The sequence below is a fragment of the Artemia franciscana genome, chromosome 18 (genome assembly GCF_032884065.1).
Source record: "Artemia franciscana chromosome 18, ASM3288406v1, whole genome shotgun sequence".
Classification (NCBI taxonomy): domain Eukaryota; kingdom Metazoa; phylum Arthropoda; class Branchiopoda; order Anostraca; family Artemiidae; genus Artemia; species Artemia franciscana.
Window position 1 is genome coordinate 28,718,223 of NC_088880.1, and position 21,260 is coordinate 28,739,482.

The 21,260-nt window shown below is 36.6% G+C and overlaps 1 protein-coding gene across 1 annotated transcript in view; it reads right to left on the reverse strand.

Annotated features, from left to right (window-relative positions):
* The window catches only part of LOC136038839 (F-box/LRR-repeat protein 4-like), a 65,916-nt gene continuing 44,656 nt past the window's right edge, over positions 1 to 21,260 (reverse strand). Inside the window, exons 7-9 of the mRNA XM_065722252.1 lie at positions 18,018 to 18,180; positions 7,903 to 8,088; positions 1 to 235 (exon numbers count right to left, since the gene is read on the reverse strand). Of these exons, the coding sequence (XP_065578324.1) occupies positions 100 to 235; positions 7,903 to 8,088; positions 18,018 to 18,180 (485 nt within the window). The 3' untranslated portion in view covers positions 1 to 99. The remainder of the gene's footprint in view (positions 236 to 7,902; positions 8,089 to 18,017; positions 18,181 to 21,260) is intronic.

Below are 21,260 nucleotides of genomic sequence, written 5' to 3' on the forward strand. Positions count from 1 at the left end.
TCAACTCTTTTTTCTTTTTAATACTTTTGTTATTCATAACATGGCATAAGATTATGACAGAAGACATACTAGCAAAACGAGGAAAGATAAAAAAAAAGTTTAAAGGTCACTAACTTTTGAAGAAACTATTACTATTTCGGGAAACATCTTTCGCCACAGCTGAATTTCTTCGACGCCAACATTGTCACAATAGCTTATATCCAGATATTTTAACTTTGAGCAGTTTAAAATTATCCTAAAAAAAAAAATAACATATAAATTCCAATAAAAACAATAAATTAACACAGTAGTGAGCCCACAGAATCTTTACCAGGCAAAATATATTTGATGGACAAACTTGGGATAGTGGAAAAAAGAAACTGATTAATTCTAAGAAACTAGTTGTTTTTCTAAAAGATCAATTGCCGTTTCCTTAGCATCAAACCCCCCTCCAATGTAGCACAACAAAGTAGGTCACCTAATAACTTTTCTTACTTTAAATATTATTTTGATTATAATCTATATTATCCATACAGCCCGCTTATCTCATTAGATATAGTCAGATGAATACTTTTTTTCTATTTCTGCACTTATATGTTAGAAATCATTGAATAAATTCTCCTTTAAAAAAGGCAAGGACCTGATGTCCTTGCTTCAGGATCATTCTTCACGCTTTACAACACTGTGGTATGTTGATTCATCAAACTGGAATGTTTTTCCAAGTTCCAAGTGGTTTTTCGGGTTCTGACAGATTCTGCCTGGTCTTTCCAGGTGTCTGACATGAGTTTTGATCAACTGATCCCTCTAATTTTTTCTCTTTAGGTTTTTCAACACACCGATTTCTTGGAAGGGTGTAAAGAGGGAGGCTTCGGACAACATGGGATGGAGGAAAAGCCTCAAGCGGCTTAGTGCTACAGTGAATCGTTAGTGGTAGTAAAAATACTCTTTGAGGGGGGGGGGATAATTTTCTTTTCAATCGGAGTGAGGGGCGATTTTTATTTTTATTTAATAAAAATCCAAAAATAAAGGTGGTTTTCCTAAAGAGGAAAATTTAGAGATTTTTATATTGATTTGGCTTGTGTCCGTGTACACAAGCTTTCAATATACACATCTCTTAATTCTAAGGGTAAAAATGACAATTTTGATTCTGTCTTAGCCCTCCAAACATTGCACTTAATTATTTTTTACGTAGCAACCTTAGTGACCTCAGTAAATGGTTTACAATAACCTATTGGGGGGGGGGGGCAATTTAAATTAAAAAAGACACACATAAAGACCTCATTTTAAACAAAAATACTAGGGGTACCATATAAAGCCTGGTTACGATGCTATAATAAAAGAGATTCAGCTTAAATCCTTTTTCATTTTAAAACACGATGAATTTGTCGTCCTAATACGAATCAAATCAGTAGACAGGCGGGATTAGTCGCTAGAGAAAAGTCTTGCCCAATTCAAACTTTAGTCTTTGGCCTAGGGACGTAATTTGCTATGGGACAGGGGGACAACTACCCCCCCCCCTGAACCCAGTTTCGCTCCCCTCTCCCAACCGAAAATTAAAATAAAAAATATTGTAAAAACTAAGAAAAGCCTACAAAATTCAAGCATCCTGAGAAACAAGTTAGTTGGCTTTAGAATGTCAGTGGCTTTACAGTACTGTATAGCTCTTTTTTCATTTTGCACAGTCATTTTCAATTGATTTGGGAAAATTGGGTCCAACCCCGCCCCTCCCCCCTCTCTAGGATTTTTAAGAAATTACACCATTGCTTTAGACCATCATAATGGTCTTTCTTTCGTTTTTTTTTCAGTCAATTCTTTTGCTCCGTGTAGCTTACTTCAAGAGATTTTCTTTTTTCTTTTATATACACTTTTATGTTCTTTTTACACCTTAAAATACTTTTATATATACTTCCTATGTATGCATAATTTGTATGCATATATATATATATATATATATATATATATATATATATATATATATATTATATATATATATATATATATATATATATATCGAAGAGAGATTTAACTTATTTCCCATAAAAAAAACAAGGTCAACGATGAGTTTAATACAGTTAATACACTTAAGCTAATACACTACTGTATATAGGCTTCAGATGTGGCTTGAGCAAGAATCCTTGTTGAATCTAATATTTGAATGGTCTTCTTTCTTTCAGCTACTTCAGTTGCCTGAAAAAGTTCCATTTTAAGCGTCAGTTTTCAGGCTTCAGTTGTTGCTTGAGCAAGAATCCTTGTTGAATCTAATATTTGAATGGTCTTCTTTCTTTCAGCCACTTCAGTTGCCTGAAAAAATTCCATTTTAAGCGTCAGATTTCAGGCTTCAGTTGTTGCTTGAGCAAGAATCCTTGTTGAAGCTAATATTTGAATGGTCTTCTTTTTTTTCACACACTTCAGTTGCCTGTTAAAGTTTCATTTTAAGGGTATTTTTTCAGGCTTCAGTTGTTGCTTGAGCAAGAATCCTTGTTGAATCTAATATTTGAATGGTCTTCTTTCTTTCAGCTACTTCAGTTGCCTGAAAAAGTTCTATTTTAAGCGTCAGTTTTCAGGCTTCAGTTGCTACTTGAGCAAGAATCCTTGTTGAATTTAATATTTGAATGGTCTTCTTTCTTTCAGCCACTTCAGTTGCCTGAAAAAGTTCCATTTTAAGCGTCAGATTTCTGGCTTCAGTTGTTGCTTGAGCAAGAATCCTTGTTGAAGCTAATATTTGAACGGTCTTCTTTTTTTTCAGACACTTCAGTTGCCTGTTAAAGTTTCATTTTAAGGGTAATTTTTCAGGCTTCAGTTGTTGCTTGAGCAAGAATCCTTGTTGAATCTAATATTTGAATGGTCTTCTTTCTTTCAGCCACTTCAGTTGCCTGAAAAAGTTCCATTTTAAGCGTCAGATTTCATGCTTCAGTTGTTGCTTGAGCAAGAATCCTTGTTGAAGCTAATATTTGAATGGTCTTCTTTTTTTTCACACACTTCAGTTGCCTGTTAAAGTTTCATTTTAAGGGTAATTTTTCAGGCTTCAGTTATTGCTTGAGCAAGAATCCTTGTTGAATCTAATATTTGAATGGTCTTTTTTCTTTCAGCTACTTCAGTTGCCTGAAAAAGTTCCATTTTAAGCGTCAGTTGTTGCTTGAGCAAGAATCCTTGTTGAATCTTATATTTAAATGGTCTTCTTTTTTTTCACACGCTTCAGTTGCCTGAAAAAGTTTCATTTTAAGGGTGATTTTTCAGGCTTCAGTTGTTGCTTGAGCAAGAATCCTTAATAAATCTAATATTTGAATGGTCTTCTTTCTTTCAGGCACTTCAGTTGCCTGAAAAAGTTTCATTTTAAGGTTCAGTTTCCAGACTTAAGTTGTAGCTTGAGCAAGAATCCTTGTTGAATCTAATATTTGAATGGTCTTCTTTTTTTACACGCTTCAGTTGCCTGAAAAAGTTTCATTTTAAGGGTCATTTTTCTGGCTTCAGTTGTTGCTTGAGCAAGAATCCTTGTTGAATCTAATATTTGAATGGTCTTCTTTCTTTCAGGCACTTCAGTTGCCTGAAAAAGTTTCATTTTAAGGTTCAGTTTCCAGACTTAAGTTGTAGCTTGAGCAAGAATCCTTGTTGAATCTAACGTTTGAATGATCTTCTTTCTTTCAGCTACTTCAGTTGCCTGAAAAAGTTCCATTTTAAGCGTCAGTTTTCAGGCTTCAGTTGTTGCTTGAGCAAGAATCCTTGTTGAAGCTAATATTTGAATGGTCTTCTTTTTTTTTCACACACTTCAGTTGCCTGTTAAAGTTTCATTTTAAGGGTAATTTTTCAGGCTTCAGTTTTTGCTTGAGCAAGAATCTAATATTTGAATGGTCGTTTTTCTTTCAGCTACTTCAGTTGCCTGAAAAAGTTCCATTTTAAGCGTCAGTTTTCAGGCCTCAGTTGTTGCTTGAGCAAGAATCCTTGTTGAATCTAATATTTGAATGGTCTTCTTTCTTTCAGCCACTTCAGTTGCCTGAAAAAGTTCCATTTTAAGCGTCAGATTTCAGGCTTCAGTTGTTGCTTGAGCAAGAAACCTTGTTGAAGCTAATATTTGAAGTTCCATTTTAAGCGTCAGTTTTCAGGCTTCAGTTGTTGCTTGAGCAAGAATCCTTGTTGAATCTAATATTTGAATGGTCTTCTTTCTTTCAGCCACTTCAATTGCCTGAAAAAGCTCCATTTTAAGCGTCAGATTTCAGGCTTCAGTTGTTGCTTGAGCAAGAATCTTTGTTGAAGCTAATATTTGTTTGGTCTTCTTTTTTTTCACACACTTCAGTTGCCTGTTAAAGTTTCATTTTAAAGGTAATTTTTCAGGCTTCAGTTGTTGCTTGAGCAAGAATCCTTGTTGAATCTAATATTTGAATGGTCTTTTTTCTTTCAGCCACTTCAGTTGCCTGAAAAAGTTTCATTTTAAGCGTCAGATTTCAGGCTTCAGTTGTTGCTTGAGCAAAAATCCTTGTTGAAGCTAATATTTGAATGGTCTTCTTTTTTTTCACACACTTCAGTTGCCTGTTAAAGTTTCATTTTAAGGGTAATTTTTCAGGCTTCAGTTGTTGCTTAAGCAATAATCCTTAATAAATCTATTATTTGAATGGTCTTCTTTCTTTCAGGCACTTCAGTTGCCTGAAAAAGTTTCATTTTAAGGTTCAGTTTCCAGACTTAAGTTGTAGCTTGAGCAAAAATCCTTGTTGAATCTAATATTTGAAGGGTCTTCTTTTTTTACACGCTTCAGTTGCCTGAAAAAGTTTCATTTTAAGGGTTATTTTTCAGGCTTCAGTTGTTGCTTGAGCAAGAATCCTTGTTGAATCTAATATTTGAATGGTCTTCTTTCTTTCAGGCACTTCAGTTGCCTGAAAAAGTTTCATTTTAAGGTTCAGTTTCCAGACTTAAGTTGTAGCTTGAGCAAGAATCCTTGTTGAATCTAACATTTGAATGGTCTTCTTTTTTTTCACACGCTTCAGTTGCCTGAAAAAGATTCATTTTCAGGGTCATTTTTCAGGCTTCAGTTGTTGCTTGAGCAAGAATCCTTGTTGAATCTAATATTTGAATAGTTTTCTTTTTTTTCACACGCTTCAGTTGCCTGAAAAAGTTTCATTTTAATGGTCATTTTTCAGGCTTCATTGTTGCTTGGGCAAGAATCCTTGTTGAATCTAATATTTGAATGGTCTTCTTTCTTTCAGCCACTTCAGTTGCCTGAAAAAGTTCCATTTTAAGCCTCAGTTTTCAGGCTTCAGTTGTTGCTTGAGTAAGAATCCTTGTTGAATCTAATATTTGAATGGTCTTCTTTTTTTTTGCACACGCTTCAGTTGCCTGAAAAAGTTTCATTTTAAGGGTGATTTTTCAGGCTTCAGTTGTTGCTTGAGCAAGAATCCTTAATGAATCTAATATTTGAATGGTCTTCTTTCTTTCATTCACTTCAGTTGCCTGAAAAAGTTTCATTTTAAGGTTCAGTTTCCAGACTGCAGTTGTTGCTTGAGCAAGAATCCTTGTTGAATCTAATATTTGAATGGTCTTCTTTTTTTTTCACACGCTTCAATTGCCTGAAAAAGTTTCATTTTAAGGGTCATTTTTCAGGCTTCAGTTGTTGCCTGAGCAAGAATCCTTGTTGAATCTAATATTTGAATGGTCTTCTTTTTTTTTCACATGCTTCAGTTGCCTGAAAAAGTTTCATTTTAAGGGTCATTTTTCAGACTTCAGTTGTTGCTTGAGCAAGAATCCTTGTTGAATCTAATATTTGAATGGTCTTCTTTTTTTTTCACACGCTTCAGTTGCCTGAAAAAGTTTCATTTTAAGGGTCATTTTTCAGACTTCAGTTGTTGCTTGAGCAAGAATCCTTGTTGAATCTAATATTTGAATGGTCTTCTTTTTTTTCACACGCTTCAGTTGCCCGAAAAAGTTTCATTTTAAGGGTCATTTTTCAGGCTTCAGTTGTTGCCTGAGCAAGAATCCTTGTTGAATCTAATATTTGAATGGTCTTCTTTTTTTCACACACTTCAGTTGCCAGAAAAAGTTTCATTTTAAGGTTCAGTTTTCAGGCTTCAGTTTTAGCTTGAGCAAGAATCCTTGTTGAATCTAATATCTGAATAGCCTTCTTTTTTTCAGGCACTTCTCTAGTTCGGGTGCAGTTTACTTCGAAAGCTATTCTTTTTTCTTTTACACAAAGCTTTATCCTTCTTTTTTTTGGCACAGTGGACAGACAGGTAGAATCCTTTGATGAAATGTCGTCTTATATGATCATTGCTGGGGGGGGGGGGGCAGATAAACACGAATCCGTGACCTTTCTTCAGCAAAAGAAAAAAAATCTACATTTTTGTAGATAGGAACATTTAACTTCTAGAATTGTTCTCTGATATGCTGAATTCGATGGCTTGATTTTCATTTGAATAGTTTGAATTAGGGGGTTTCCCGTCTTTTTTCCCTGGCTTAAGATTATCTTGGTTTGGTTTCTTACTTCTTTCTTTCCTCTTGTTTAAGTGCTGAATCACAACAATTAAATCCAGAGGTTAAGCACCTAAAACCCAAGAAAGAAAACACCTTTAGTATCAATGCTTATTTCAATCCTTACACTTCAGATTTTGAGAAAATATTTGCCAAATTCTGTTCCAAGAACAGTTGATAAATGCATTTTCGAAATCAGAAGTCAAACAACGAGGGAGCAATTCCATGAAAACGGTTACTTTTCGTAATTTCTTTTGCATGTTTATCTCAAGAAATATTTATTTCTTTTTAACTTTACTTATTTTTATCGTTACCTATATATTCCTTTTCTTCTTTGACACAAGAAAACAAACTTAGCTCCTTTTCCTGCTTATGGTAGTCTTTTTTCATAGTTAACTCCTTAACTATACTATACCCCTCAACTAGACTTAACATCATAGTTAAGTCTTTTTTCATAGTTAACAAACTTAACTCCTTTGCCTGCTTATGGTAGTCTTTTTTCATAGTTAACAAACTTAACTCCTTTGCCTGATTATGGTAGTCTTCCTTCATAAATCTTACCTACCCCTGATTGTCACTAGGATGAGGTTTTATTTTGACACAAAGCGGTGTGTCAGAGCTATATAAGGTTGCATTAGCAGGTTTTCCACCTGTAGCACGAAAGTATTATTTTAGCACTATTTTATTATATGTAACACGTGCTCAGGAGTGCTAAAACAGCACAAAAGTACTATTTTAGCACTATTGCAGTCAATTTTTGACTATAGCACCGAAAATGGCTATGTAGCACGCAAATTTAGGCAATTGCAGTACTTTAGGAGCTAACCGAGGTAGCAACCCTGTGCATCAGGGTGCTAGGTCTGTTAGCCAATAGATAATTCATGAAAATATTAAGCAGGCTACATCCACTCGCACAAAGCGGATGTAGCACAAAATAGAGAGGTCCATATCAAATAAATTCATTGGATCCGTCAAAATTAAACGACTAACAGAAGATTGGATTGTTGAGAATGTGGTTCTCAAAGTGTCCGCTGAAATCAGCCACTGTCACAGAGCGCACAGGCTTCTGAACACCAAATATTCCATCCTATTCCATATAAGAACAGAGGGGTGAGGGTCAAAGCCTGGCCCTCCCAAGAAATCCTAAAATATTAAGAATTTCTGTGTACTTGCTATTCAAAATATCAATTTTTTCTTATTATCACCCACGGCCGCATCCATGATTCTTTTTGGGGATGGGGAGGGGGTACAAAAGGATTTTCGAGGAGCGGCTTTACAAAAAAAACTTTAAAAACGCATCAAAAATTGGTTTTATATTCCTTTTCGTTACGGTAAACGAGTCAGACAAAAATTTCGAATGAGGGGGGGGGGGGTTAAACCTCCTACCACCCCCTGGATATGGCCTCGTTATCGCCCCTTCCTTCCACAAAGTATCAGGTGTACGTGCCTGTTTTATTCTGTAACTATTACCTTGAACATCCAATTTCAGTTATTTCTCGGTTTCCGGTGACATCTAGCGATTCTAAGTTTGGGCAGCAATCAGCAATAGCCAACAAGTCAGCATCGGAAATAACACGTAGACCAGCCAATCCTAATTTCTTCAGAACTTGAAAAGACTGCACAAGCTGACTAATACGAACTGACGCGGCACATGCACTAAAATATAATTTATTATTACAGCATAACGATCCTCTACAGCAGCTCAGAGGTCTCCTATATATCAGTCAATTCTATTATGGAACTCCATCCCTTCGGATGTCCCTCTTTTTCTTTCTGAAAAGGCATTATTTCGTCGGGTCTTTCCAGTTCAATAAGAATAGAATAGAATAGAATAGGTTTTATTTGCACAATCTCTCGTAGTCATAAAACTAAATGGCGCTTGTGCTTACAAAAAAGAAAAAAGGATTAAATCAAACGACAAAAAAAAAAAAAATCAGAAGACAAATAGTTTAAAATCAACAATTGTTATACTTTGATACAAAGAAAGGGATGAATGAGTTGGAAAAACGATTTGTGCGTGAAGGAGGTGCTGCTAATCTGTCAAATTTCTTCAACCTAGTACTCCGATGTTTCACTAAAACTGGTGGTAGTATCGATCTGTATTTATCACTTCTGAGAAGATATTGGCCAAATTCAAGAATCAAACTGAGACGACGCTCTTGAAGAGAGGGAGTTTGTAAAGTGGATAATGCTAACTTATATTCGATAAAAGCATCGCACAATATTACTTTGACTGCTCTTTTTTGTATTGACTCAAGCTGGTCACTTAGGTAAATAGTGTTATTGACTTGTGGGCCCCATACGGGACATGCATACTCTAAAATTGGTCGAATGTAAGTAAGATAGGCTATCCTTAGTTGTGTCACTGAAAAACCAAATCGACGCATTAGTATAAGTGTCCGCATCGCACTATTTGCCTTTTTGATAATTGTATCGACATGGAGGCTGAAAGAGCAGTCGATGCTAAACTTGACACCAAGCACCACTGCCGAAGATTCACTAGGATAAGGAGGAGGAGGGCACACAAAGTCTCTCTTCAGGGGATTAAAGCGAAGGATTTTAGTCTTTCCTTCGTTGATTTGGAGGCTGTTCGCAGTACATTCATCTTTGAAGTTTTTGATTATTTCGTTACAGAATTGGGGGACAGCCTCAGACTTCTCAACAATGTACTTCAGTAGGACTGACAAGTCGTCTACATACTTAAATCTTTCTTCATAGCCGGAAAGGATGAAATTTATCACTGCCAAAAACAGTAGACTAGCGAGCTTAGTACCTTGTGGGGCTCCGCATGTAAGCTCGACCCATTCGGAGTCGGTATCTCCTGGGAAAAGACTGTAAACGCACTGATAGCGGGCTTGTAAAAAATTGATCACTAAAAGGAGAATATGTTTTTGCGCACCCATGGTGCGTAGATTTGTGATAGCAACGGAATGGCGAATAAGATCAAAAGCCTTTCGGTAGTCTACGAGGAGAAGGTCGACTATAGCACTTCCTCGGTCGAGCCACTCGACAATGAGATGGTACATCCGTACTAAATAAACAGTTGTGCTGCTGCCTCTTAAGCATCCATACTGATACGGGTCTAGATGTGCAGAGACCTGTGACATAAGTTTGCGGTAAATAAACGTTTCTGCAACTTTAGAAAGGTTCGGAGTTATTGATATAGGCCGGAGTTGATCACAAGATTTTGGACACCTTACTTTTGGAATAACGCGGACATATGCTCTTTTCCAAGCACTAGGGAATACTTGCTGAAGGAAACATTGGTTGATTATAGAAGAGAGTGGCTTAGCAAGAAAAATGGCGAATTCACGTAACAGCTTTACTGGAAGCTCACCTGGGTAGGACGCACAGTTCGCTTTCAGTCTTAGGAGTTCCTTATAAACAGTGAATTCAGAGACCTCACATACGTCCTCAATCTCTGCACCAGCAATGATAGTATCAATTTCTGATTTGGTGATTGATGGAAATGAGGTACAAATGTCAGCAAAAAAAGAATTGACTTCATTAGCTGAGGTTAAGGTACCGTCCTCTTTGAGGAGCCTTAGATCTCTGAGTGTTGTCTTACCGGTAAGTCTTTTTACTGAGGAATGCCATTTGTGGGGGTCTATTGTGAGTAAGGGAGTAATTTTATCCCTCACATACTGCCTCTTGGCACGCTTGTTTAGTTTAACAATATGATTACGCAACTTGGCTGAAGCTACGGTATCACCAGCGATATGAAGGCGACAACGGGTTTTTATTAAATTCTTTAGATCATTGGTTATCCACGGTTTATCAGTGTCACTCACAGTAATGACTTTTACGGGAAAACAAGTCTGAAATTGCTCCTGAAGCAGAGTATTCAGCTTATTGACTTTAATATTAATATCCTGTTCAGAGCAAATGTCCTCAAACTGATAATTACCGATCCAGCGACCAAATGTAGATATCGAGTCCTCAGTAAGTGGTCGCACCGTATACTTGACTCGTTTTGGCTTCGGAATTGCCGAACTGGCTTCCCAGAAGATGATAAAGTGATCAGAATTCAGAAGGGGTCCTAGGGATCTCGGTGCGTAATAAAAGTCTGTCAAGTTTGTAAAAATCAGGTCCAGTATGCTGCCACTTTGATGGGTAGGTATTGTAACGGCTTGTCGCAAATCTAAAATATTTGAAACCCATTGCCTATTAGTTTGATTGAAGTCTCCGGCAATAACAAAGCCAGGAGAGACATGCTTGCGGCGCATTTTGTCTACGAAAAACTGAATGTGTTCAATCAAGTCTTTCCTGTTTTTAGCACTTTCAGGATAATAGACCGAAGCAACAATTAAACATGAAAATCTTTTTGATAAACGTGCAGGTTTGCATTCGGTCCATAATATTTCGTGGTCGGAGTCAAAAGGCTCACTTAACAGCCTTGAGGATAGGTCATTACGAACATAAAGTCCAACGCCTCCTCCTCGACGATTCAAGCCACGATCGTGACGCGTATTAAAGTAGCTTGCGTAACCTTTGATGCGCGCCGATTCGTCAGAAGTGTCCCAACATTCGCTTATTATTATTATTGAGGCGTTGTTCTGCCTGGCAATAACTTCAAGTGCATCAGTTTTGTTGTTCAAAGATCTAGCGTTACACACAAGTATATTTGGCAACTTACTTTTAGCTAAAGGACGTTCGGGCTTAAGAACGGGCGGGCTATCCTGGAAGGGGCACACGGGAGTTTCGTCAAATCTCTTCAGACTCGGTATTTTAGGTGCTCTGGATATCTTGATTTTCACCAGGTTTCGCTCAAACACTTGTTTTGGCGAAGAACAATAGTCACGGCTTGTCACTAGTACCGAAATAGCACACCCCGTACGCCTTCTCCTTTCATTTTTCCCTGCCCGACATCCACGTTTCTTTCCTGTCGGATTGTTTCCATTGGTGGACGATGCGCCACCTGTGACTTCTCGCAGTAAGTGCAATGCAGTTAGCGTAGTCAAGATAGATGGCGCCAAAAAGGTAGAATGGAAACGCAACTTTATTAAGTCATTTTTTGGCACAGCGACGGCTTCAACAGGAGTGATTCTGGTACTCAAAAATAGAGCGAAAAAAACTGCATAAGTCAATATCATTCTCACCATGAAAAACCAACTCCTTCTAAATCTTCTATCTGTTAAATGTCCTTGTCTTGTTCCAATGTTTTTTTTTTTTTTTTTTTTTTTTCTTGTATATATTTTATAAAAGTGTTTTATTCTTGTTCTCTGTGGCCCATTACAAGCAACGCTTCTTGGGCCTATTAACTGATTTACTTTTGTAATAGTTTTTCTTTTAGTATTAATAAATTGATTGATTGATTGATTATTAAATTTTATTAGTATGTATAACTTATTTTTTAAATTAAAATAATTAAAATGTAGTTAATTAAAAGAATAAATTAAAAAGATAATTGAAATATGAATAAAGATAATTAAATCAGTATTAAACTGTGCTAAAATAAAATTTTATAGTATAGAATTATATAATATAAGGATTACATAATAGAATTACACAGTATAATAGCTTTTTTCTTTATTTCACTATGACGTTTCAGGGCCTATTATAGCATAGCGGGTTATTCTACTAAAGTAATATGCCAGTTACCAGCTTACCAGTTACTGACATACCGGTTACCAGAATTTTGAGTAAGAATAAAGACAGTCGAACTTAAACTCTGCCAAAAAAGCAGAAAGATATGCCATCGCAAAGTGTACAAAATACAGAATTTGAACATTCACGATTCCATTATGCAAAGTATTGTCAACTATTTTTTTTAAGGACAAATAGTGACAATTAAGATTGCCCCGAAGTAAGAATTCATGTTGTCAAATTCAATACTCTCCAGTTTTATTTTCAACTGCACTTTGAAGCTCAAGAACTATTTCTTTATGCACACTACCACCATCTATCATTTTATGGATGAATAATGATAATGACAATTTTATTTGTCCCAAAGTGTATATTCTTTATGAAACTTGTCGACGACTTAAAACAAGCAAAAAAACCTAAAGGTAATCCTTTAAAAAAACATTTGCCTCAGTTGGCACGCTGGAAATATTTCAACTATTTTACAATAGTTCAATAGTATTTGACAAATAGTATATGACAATAGACAATAGATAACTGAACAAATATTAGACAATAGTTGATAACAGTATTAATAAGTAATCTAAAGTGTTTCCGTCTATCACTATTTAAAGATTACTTAAAGGTTACGTTACTAAAGACGTTCTAGGCATAATACAGACAAGTTTTCCCAAAAATAAAACCAGTGCCCTTAGATTAGTCTTTAACAAAGTTAACCATCTGGAAAAACTTTTCCGGGAAAACTTTTCTTCGTTTTTGAAGATACCTGATTCCTGAAAGTTTCATTCAGCCTTAGAAATTCTATCAACAGATAGTATTTATGTCTATTCATACATTTATAAGGTCATTGTAGGCGTTTTATAGCTTTCAAATAAAAATTTGAGATGAAACTGGAGTTTTAAATTTAAGAAGACGGATGGCATAATTTTAGGATTTTGTTCCCAAAACAGCATGTCAAAACCCAAAATCGCAAAGAAAAGAAGAACAAGGACAATAAACAGACAGTAAAAGAATTGAGAATTAGTCAAATATTTCGGTCAAGACCCCCACTTGACCCTCCTCAGTGCAGAATAAACTGATTAAAATATATAAAGAAAACTTTAAACTAAACACAAAACTAAAATATGATGACCCTTTCTCAGTAACGGTTACCCTTTCACCGTCACCGTACTGTCACCGTAGAATGGTCATCATATTTTAGTTTTCTGTTTTGTTTTGAGTTTTTTTATAAATTTTTATCAGTTTATTGTGCACTGAGGAGGGTCACGCGGAGGTCTTGACCGAAATATTTGCATTATTTTCAATTTTTCACTGGCTGTTAAATGTCCTCGTTCTTCTTTTCTTTGCGATTTTGGGTTTTGTCATGATTAGCCAGTAGGGTCTCAGATATTATTTAAGCAGAAGATGTCCTAGGAAGAAAAGTTAGAAACGTAGCTAGGAGTATTAGTGAAAACGCTCTCTATCAATATAATTTACGAGTTACAAGGTTATTTTACAAGTTCTAGACCTTTTGAAGAACAATCGAGTATGAAACTGCACAATTTCGAATCTGACAATGAAAACCATGAATGAAATGACTTTAAAACATAGTTTCCGAAATAACAGAGGATATCTAATTTTTTTGTTTTGTTTTGTTAATTTTGTCGGTATTGCTGCTCATTAATGTTTATCAGCCACTACTAACAAGTCGTTGACTTTCTAAAGTGGCTTATTTGGTTCTTTTGTATATTGATAATATATGTATAATAAAAATTGTCTCTGTGAGTCTGCTAAATAAAATAATAGCTAAACAGATGGCTAATCATACCCTATTCCGGATTCAATCTAAGTGTTTGTATCCTCCTTTTACTAATTAACATAATTTACATATTAGATTGAATCCCTACAAAATTTAATAATCAGTGTAATCCGAAAGCAATGAAAACAAGAATTACTCCATATTCAATTCATCAAATAGTTCGTGGTAACGAACTGTAGTAAGGAGCGACCCGAATCAATAGAAAACGCAACTCTAAAAAACGGAATTTTGATACTAAAAGATACATCCAAAGAATCTGATTTTTATGCTGATTTTAAATATATAAGTTTCATCAAATTTAGTCTTTGTCATCAAAAGTTACGAGCCTGAGAAAATTTACTTTATTTTGGAAAATAGGGGGAAACACCCCCTAAAAATCATAGAATCTTAACGAAATAAAGTAGTTTAATAAAGTACAATTGAGAGAAAGAGTCAAACTTTAGCGTAGGGAGCGGGGCGTTGAGAAGGGAACAGCCCCTTTTATACACAGAGTAATTTCTGTTCGTTTTAAGTTTTAATGTCGCTCCTTACTTTCAATTAAAAAAACTATTTTTTTTATTTAATATTGGTAAAAGTTAACAGTTACATGAACACATATGATAGATTGACAAATGGTTAGGTATGTATATAGGTTAACCAAATATAGAAATATACTCCTCCCATCCATTGTTTTACGGACAGGAATTCAAGGAAAAACAAACAAGAGCTAAGAGCTCATATGGCACTTGTGACGAGGTCAGAAGAGCCAAGAGCCAAGGGCTCATATGGTATGAGCTCTAACAAAATTCTAAGAAGCAATAAATTGATTTAACACGAAAATCAGAGGCTTAATTCCGGTCGATATTTAAAATAAGAGCTCTGAGTCACAATGTCCTTCTAAATATCAAAATTCATTAAGATCCGATTACCCACTCGTAAGTTATAAATACCTCTTTTTCCTAATTTTTCCTCTCCCTTCAGCCCCCCCCCCAGGTGGTCGAATCAGGGAAATTTATCAAGAACTTTATCAAGTCAATTTGTGCAGCTCCCTGACACGCCTACCAATTTTCATCGTCCAAGCACGTCCAGAAGCACCAAACTCGCCAAAGCACTGAGCCCCACCCCCTAACTCCCCCAAAGAGAGAGAATCCAGTACGGTTACGTCAATCACGTATCTACGACATTTTCTTATTCTACCAAAAGAGCTTCATCCCAGTTCCTCCACTCTAAGCGTTTTCCAAGATTTCCCCATCCAACTCCCCCCAATGTCAACAGATCTTGTCGGGATTTGAAATAAGAGCTCTGAGACATTAAGTTCCTTCTAAATATCAAATTTCATTAAGATCCAGTCACCCGTTCTTAAGTTAAAAATACCTCAGTTTTTCTAATTTTTCCAAATTAACAATCTCCAGCTCCTCCAAAGAAAACGGATCCCTTCCAATTATGTCAATCACGTATCTAGAACTTGTACATATTCTTCCCATCAAGTTTCATCCCGATCTCTCCACTCTAAGCGTTTTCCAATATTTCTGTTTCCCCCCTCCAGCCCCCTATGTCCTCGGATCCAATTCGAGTCAAAAATAGAGCATCTGAGACATAAGATCCTTCTATATATAAAGTTTCAGTAAGATCTAATCACCTATTCGTAAGATAAATATACTCCAATTTTCAAGTTTTCCAAGAATTCCGATTTCCCCCTCCAAATCCCCCCAATGTCACAGGATCTGGTCGGAACTTAAAATGAGAACTTTTCTAAATATCAAATTTCATTAAGATCTGATCAAACGTTCTTAAGTTACAAATACCTAATTTTTTTAATTTTTCCGAAATATCCCCCCTCCACCCCCTAACTCCACCAAAGAGAGCGGATCCGGTCCGGTTATGTCAGTCATGTATCTTGGACTTGTTTTTATTCTTCCCACACAGTTTCATCCTGATCTTTCCGCTTTAAGTATTTTCTAAGATTTCAGGTCCCCCAAACTGCCCCCCCCCCAATGACGTTGGATCTGGCTGGGGTTTAAAATAAGAGATCCGAGTTACGGGATCCTTCTAAATATGAACTTTCATGAAGATCCAATCACTCCTTCGTAAGTTAAAAATACGTCATTTTCAATTCAACCCTCCCCCTCCCATTGCCCCAAATAGAGCGGATCCGTTCCAATATGTCAATCACGTATCTAGGACTTCTGCTTATTTTTCCAACCAAGTTTCATCCCGATTCCTCCACTCTATGCGTTTTCCAAGATTTTAGGTCCCCCCCCCCCGCAATGTCGCCAGATCCAGTCGGGATTTCAATAAGAGCTCTGAGACATGATATCCTTCCAAACATCAAATTTCATTAAAATCTAATCACCCGTTTGTATGTTAAAAATACCAATTTTTTTCTATTTTTCCGATTCAACCGTCCCGCCCTCAGATGGTCGAATCGGGGAAACAGCAATTTCTACTTTATTCTGGTCTGATTCCAGATACGCCTGCCAAATTTCTTTGTCCTAGCTTACCCGGAAGTGCCTAAAGTAGCAAAACCGGGACAGACCGACAGAATTTACGATCGCTACATGTCACTTGGTAGATACCAAGTGCCATAAAAGCGAAATTGATGTTCAGCCGCCCACCAATAATACCCTCCATAGCCCAAGCCATAGCAGATTGCCATTTAGAAGCAATATAAACACAATTTCCAACTTGGCCCACTCCACAGGGGGACATGAAAAATAAAAAAATTAAGACGTTTTAAGAATTTTTTTCTGTACGCACCAATCGGTTCCGTTTGGTGATTGTGATTGAGAGTGATTGAACAGCATTCATGCACACGATGAGTCAAAATTGAACATGACTCAAAGTTCTCAATTTAGTGAAATCTCCTTTCGAAGAATAATCAATAAGAGAGAAAAATGAAGTTTTCTAAGCATACAATTCTATTTTCTATCTATGGATATATTTCTCCCTTCTCTATCGTTTGTCTATATTTTCATATCTATACATTAAAAGAATAACAACGACGATATACCAGTCTAATTATCTTTAGTTTTTTTTTAAATTAATAAATCTTGAGGAATCAATCGTCCTTGTTCCTGATAATAAAAGCCATAGCTTCTTTAAAAATAATCAATTTTTTTTATAGCCAAATAATAAGCGCCCCATTTTCTCCTTAAAGACTAATTATCAAAAGCAGCGATTTATGAAGATGTACTTTTGGGCTTAAGGGGCAGTTGAGAAGTGATTTATTCTCACTCCTTAATAAAAAAAGCGATAACACTAGCCATTAGCCGTAGATGAGCCACTATAAAAATAAAATTATCCACAAAACAAAAAGCCATGGCATTAGTTTAATATTAATAACAAACCCGAAATGAATTATTTATACGAGTGATATAACTTATAACAACTAACAGCACTAATAGCATAATAACTACTAATACAACTAATAACTCAAAACAGGATAATTAACGGCCTCGTTTTTTTGCTCTAACAACGGCAGTAAAATCGCTACAGTATTTTGCACGTAGAAATGCACTAAAGAAAAACTGAAATTGCCACTACTACCCATGAAAATCATATCTGGCATCTTCATACTCCTGAGGCTATTGTCAAAACCAGTTTGCTAAGCTGTTCTCAAAAGGAGGATCAGCAGTGCAATGCAAGTTCAGTCGTACTTTGATCCTACTTTTCCACATTGCCCTGCTGATCCTCCTTTTGAGAAATGCTGCTAATCTCCTTTTGACACCAGCTCCTGATCCTTGCCACGCTGATCCTCCTTTAGAGAACATCTGCTGATCCTCCCTTTGACACCAGCTGCTGATCCTCCTTATCCTTGCCGTGCTGATCCTCCTCTTTAGAACAGCTGCTGATCCTCCCTTTTACAACAGCTCCTGGTCCTCCTGATCCTTGCCGTGCTGATCCTCCTCTTTAGAACAGCTGCTGATCCTCCTTTTGAGAATAGCTGCTGACCCTCCTTTTGAGAACTGCTGCTGATCCTCCTGATCATTGCCTTGCTGATCCTCCTTTTGAGGACAGCTGCTGATCCTCCCTTTGAGACAAGCTGCTGATTCTCCTGATCCTCCCTTTGACAATAGCTTAGCAAACAGCTTTTGGCATATATCTGAGAAGCATGAAAATGTCAGGCACGATCTTTAAGCGTGCCAGACACAAAATTACTTTATGAGAAGAGCAAATTAGATTCAGAAGAAGAAGAAGATGGATGTGATTATAATTGGAAGCTCACCACCAGCCAATCTCGAGCTCTTCCAATTGAGTAAGTGATGATAGCTGTTCAATAGCACCCATGTCAAGGTCTCCAGCCCTCCACAAGTCCAACACTTTCATTCCAGGGTTGCCTTCTTTTATTGTTGCTACTAGGTGGTTGATTTCACGTAAGTCACAAGATCCTGTTAAAAAAAAAAAGAGTTTTTAGCAGGACTGCAATTTGGTGTAATCTGTTTGAAGTATATTTGTGGTTTAGGAAAGGTAAAAAACGTTTCTATAATCTAACAATAGCTCCATGATTTAAAACACAAAATAATACTTAGAGACAATTAATCCCCCCCGAAAAAACCGAATTTTTTATGCCGCTGTATTACCGAAAGGAAGAAAATGAGTCCTACCAGTTGAGTTATATACCCAGTTGAGGCAGCACCAGCCCAACATACCAAAACGGTTTTAGTTTGGGGGCACAGTCCCCTAAAAATGATTATAGAGTCTGTTTTTCGCGACTGAATTGAAACCATTCAAGAAAGTTTACCTACGCTAAGAGGACAACACGTTTCGCTGGAAAGAAAAAGGAATTTGGGATACAAAACTAGTTTTTCTGGCTCAGCTTGAAACTTACAGACGCAGGTCCCTTTGCTAAATAGGAGCCTAATAACAATAATACAAAAAAATTGGGGTCACGGTCCTCCACAAAATGAAGCCGAATAAGTGTAGGGCAAACTTCAAGACTGAAAACTAATATCCTCCAGTCCTTGGGTCAAAAGAACCCTCGTGCATAAAATAAAAGAGAAAAATTCATTCGTTCCTCCCCCCCAAAAAGGGAAAAAAAACTTTACCTCCGAAAGGTCAAAAACTTGTGCCCGTAAAGCCCTGGGGCAAGAGAACTCTCATGCACAAAAATTTAGATCAGGGACATAGACCCTCAAAGTTGGATCCAGAAAAGTTTTTTTTTTTTTATATGTTTGTGTTTTATATCTAGAAATCCTTAGCTAGAAATATATTATATCTAGAAGTCCTGAAAACGGGGCGACAAAAAGTCCAACAAGCTTTTTTCTGAACTCCATGAATTATAACCGTGAGTTCCCGGTAAAAAAAAAAGACGCTAATTAACAAGGTTTTTTTTTTAATTTGTGTGACATGGGTCAGCCTCAGAATTGGGCCAAAAATAAGTAATTTTTTTTTAGCTAAGACACAGGTCCCAAAATGGCTCAATAAGCTGTATATCCCTTTTGACTTAAAACTTATCTTTGTCTAGGCTGAAGTAGCATCCGCTTAATGATTTTAAGAGGACAGATAGGGGGTTAACTATTGGAGCTACTAGCCCAGGAAGACGTTATTACGCGCATATGGGCATTACAATAGCTAAAGTCCATAGAACACCTGTCTGTTACATCATAGGGAATGTTTTCTAAGAGACGTCTGTTACGTCATAAGGAGTATTTACTTTTGCATGTTACATAATGGAGAATATTTAGGATTTCTTTGAATGTTATATAATAGGGTTTGGGGTGTTACGTAGTAGAGTTTGTTAGAGTCCACTAGTCAAGCAGGGAAGTTTTTTATTAAGAGATTCTTTTTCAAGACGTTTCAAGACGCTTTTAAAGACATATTTCTTCAAGACATTTCAAGACGTCTTTTAAGACATTTTTTCTTCAAGACATTTTCTTCACTATTTCTCTACTTCTTACGCAATGGGGGAATGTTTACTTATGTTAAGGTTGACGCATTCACGCGTGACATGCTAGACTTGGAGCCCGTAGGGAATCCCCACGGTTGTAATACGTAATAGAGTTTGTTAGAGTCCACTAGTCAAGCAGAGAAGTTTTTTTTAAAGACATTTTTCTTCAAGACGTTTCAGACATTTCACGACTTTTTTTTAAGACATATTTTTCCAAGACTTTTTTCAAGATGTTTCAAGACATTTTTTCTTTAAGGCGTTTTTCTTAATGATTTTTTTTAGTTCTAACGTAATAGGGCAACATTTACTTATTTTAAGGCTGACGCATTCACCCGTGACATGCTAGACTTGGGGCCCATGGGAAGCCCCGGTTGTAACTGAGGGAGGCACACACGTGGCTGTTACATAATAACGGTACACACGTGGGATGTGACACAACCTTGCGTGACTTTGCTATGTATTGGGAGTGATGTAATCTTACGTGGCTTTCTTGATTGACTGAGAATGATGCAATCTCGCGTCTATTAGTTTATTACACAATAGCCTATTACACTATTGGAAGCTGAATGTGCTATCAGGGGTGAGATAAAGGCGAGAGGGGATAGAGCCTAACTTACCTTAACCTAAGATTAGATTTATTGTTTTAGGATAATACTTTGATAGGTAATCATTTACACAATTTAAGCATCTTGTAGCCCCTTTTACTTTTATCTCACCCCTGATAGCAAATTCAACTTCCAATAGTGTAACAGACTAATAGCAACCTGGAATATCATCTGATAACACTCTCTAAAAGCATTACTTATAACTTATAACAAAAAGGTGGATACCAAACTTAACCAATTTCTAGTAATCATTTTTGCCCTATACATCTCAATTATTGCAAACATATAGGAACACGCAATACATTTAATAATTCTAGCATGCACAGGGGGTTCTCCTTGCGTGCAATAGGTTATTTCGTACAATCTATTCCTGAAACGTAATATTAGAAATAGATTGCTAGTCCAACTGGCTAGGGCGCATTCTATTGGATGGAAATAGCCCTTTCGAATTCTAATGGGGACAAAAATCATTTGAATATAAAGGTTCCCTGAGAAAAACACCTTGAATGAAAAAAACATTTTGGAAAAAAGAAAAAGAAATCTCTTAAAGTATTACGGAACATCCCACGTGTGCACGGTCATTCCGTAGCACCCACATGTGCCCCCCATCCTTATGTAACACCCAAATGTAATATTACGTGAGATCCCGCGTGTGCATCGTTATTACGTAACAGCAACATGTGTGCCTCCATCAATTACAATCAGGGATTCCCCACGGGCTCCAAGTCTATTACGTCACGTGCGAATGCGTCATCCTTAACATAAGTAAACATTCTTCTATTACGTAAGAACTGAAGAAATCATGAAGAAAAACGCCTTTAAAAAATGTCTTAAAAGACGTCTTGATGAAATATGTCTTATTTGAAGGGGAGGAGCATTCTGTTGAAGTTTGACTTCCCATGGCGAGTTTTCGTTTTATGTCATCGGAACGGTTGTTGTCAGATAGCAGTCGACTCCCTAGGTACACAAACTTGGT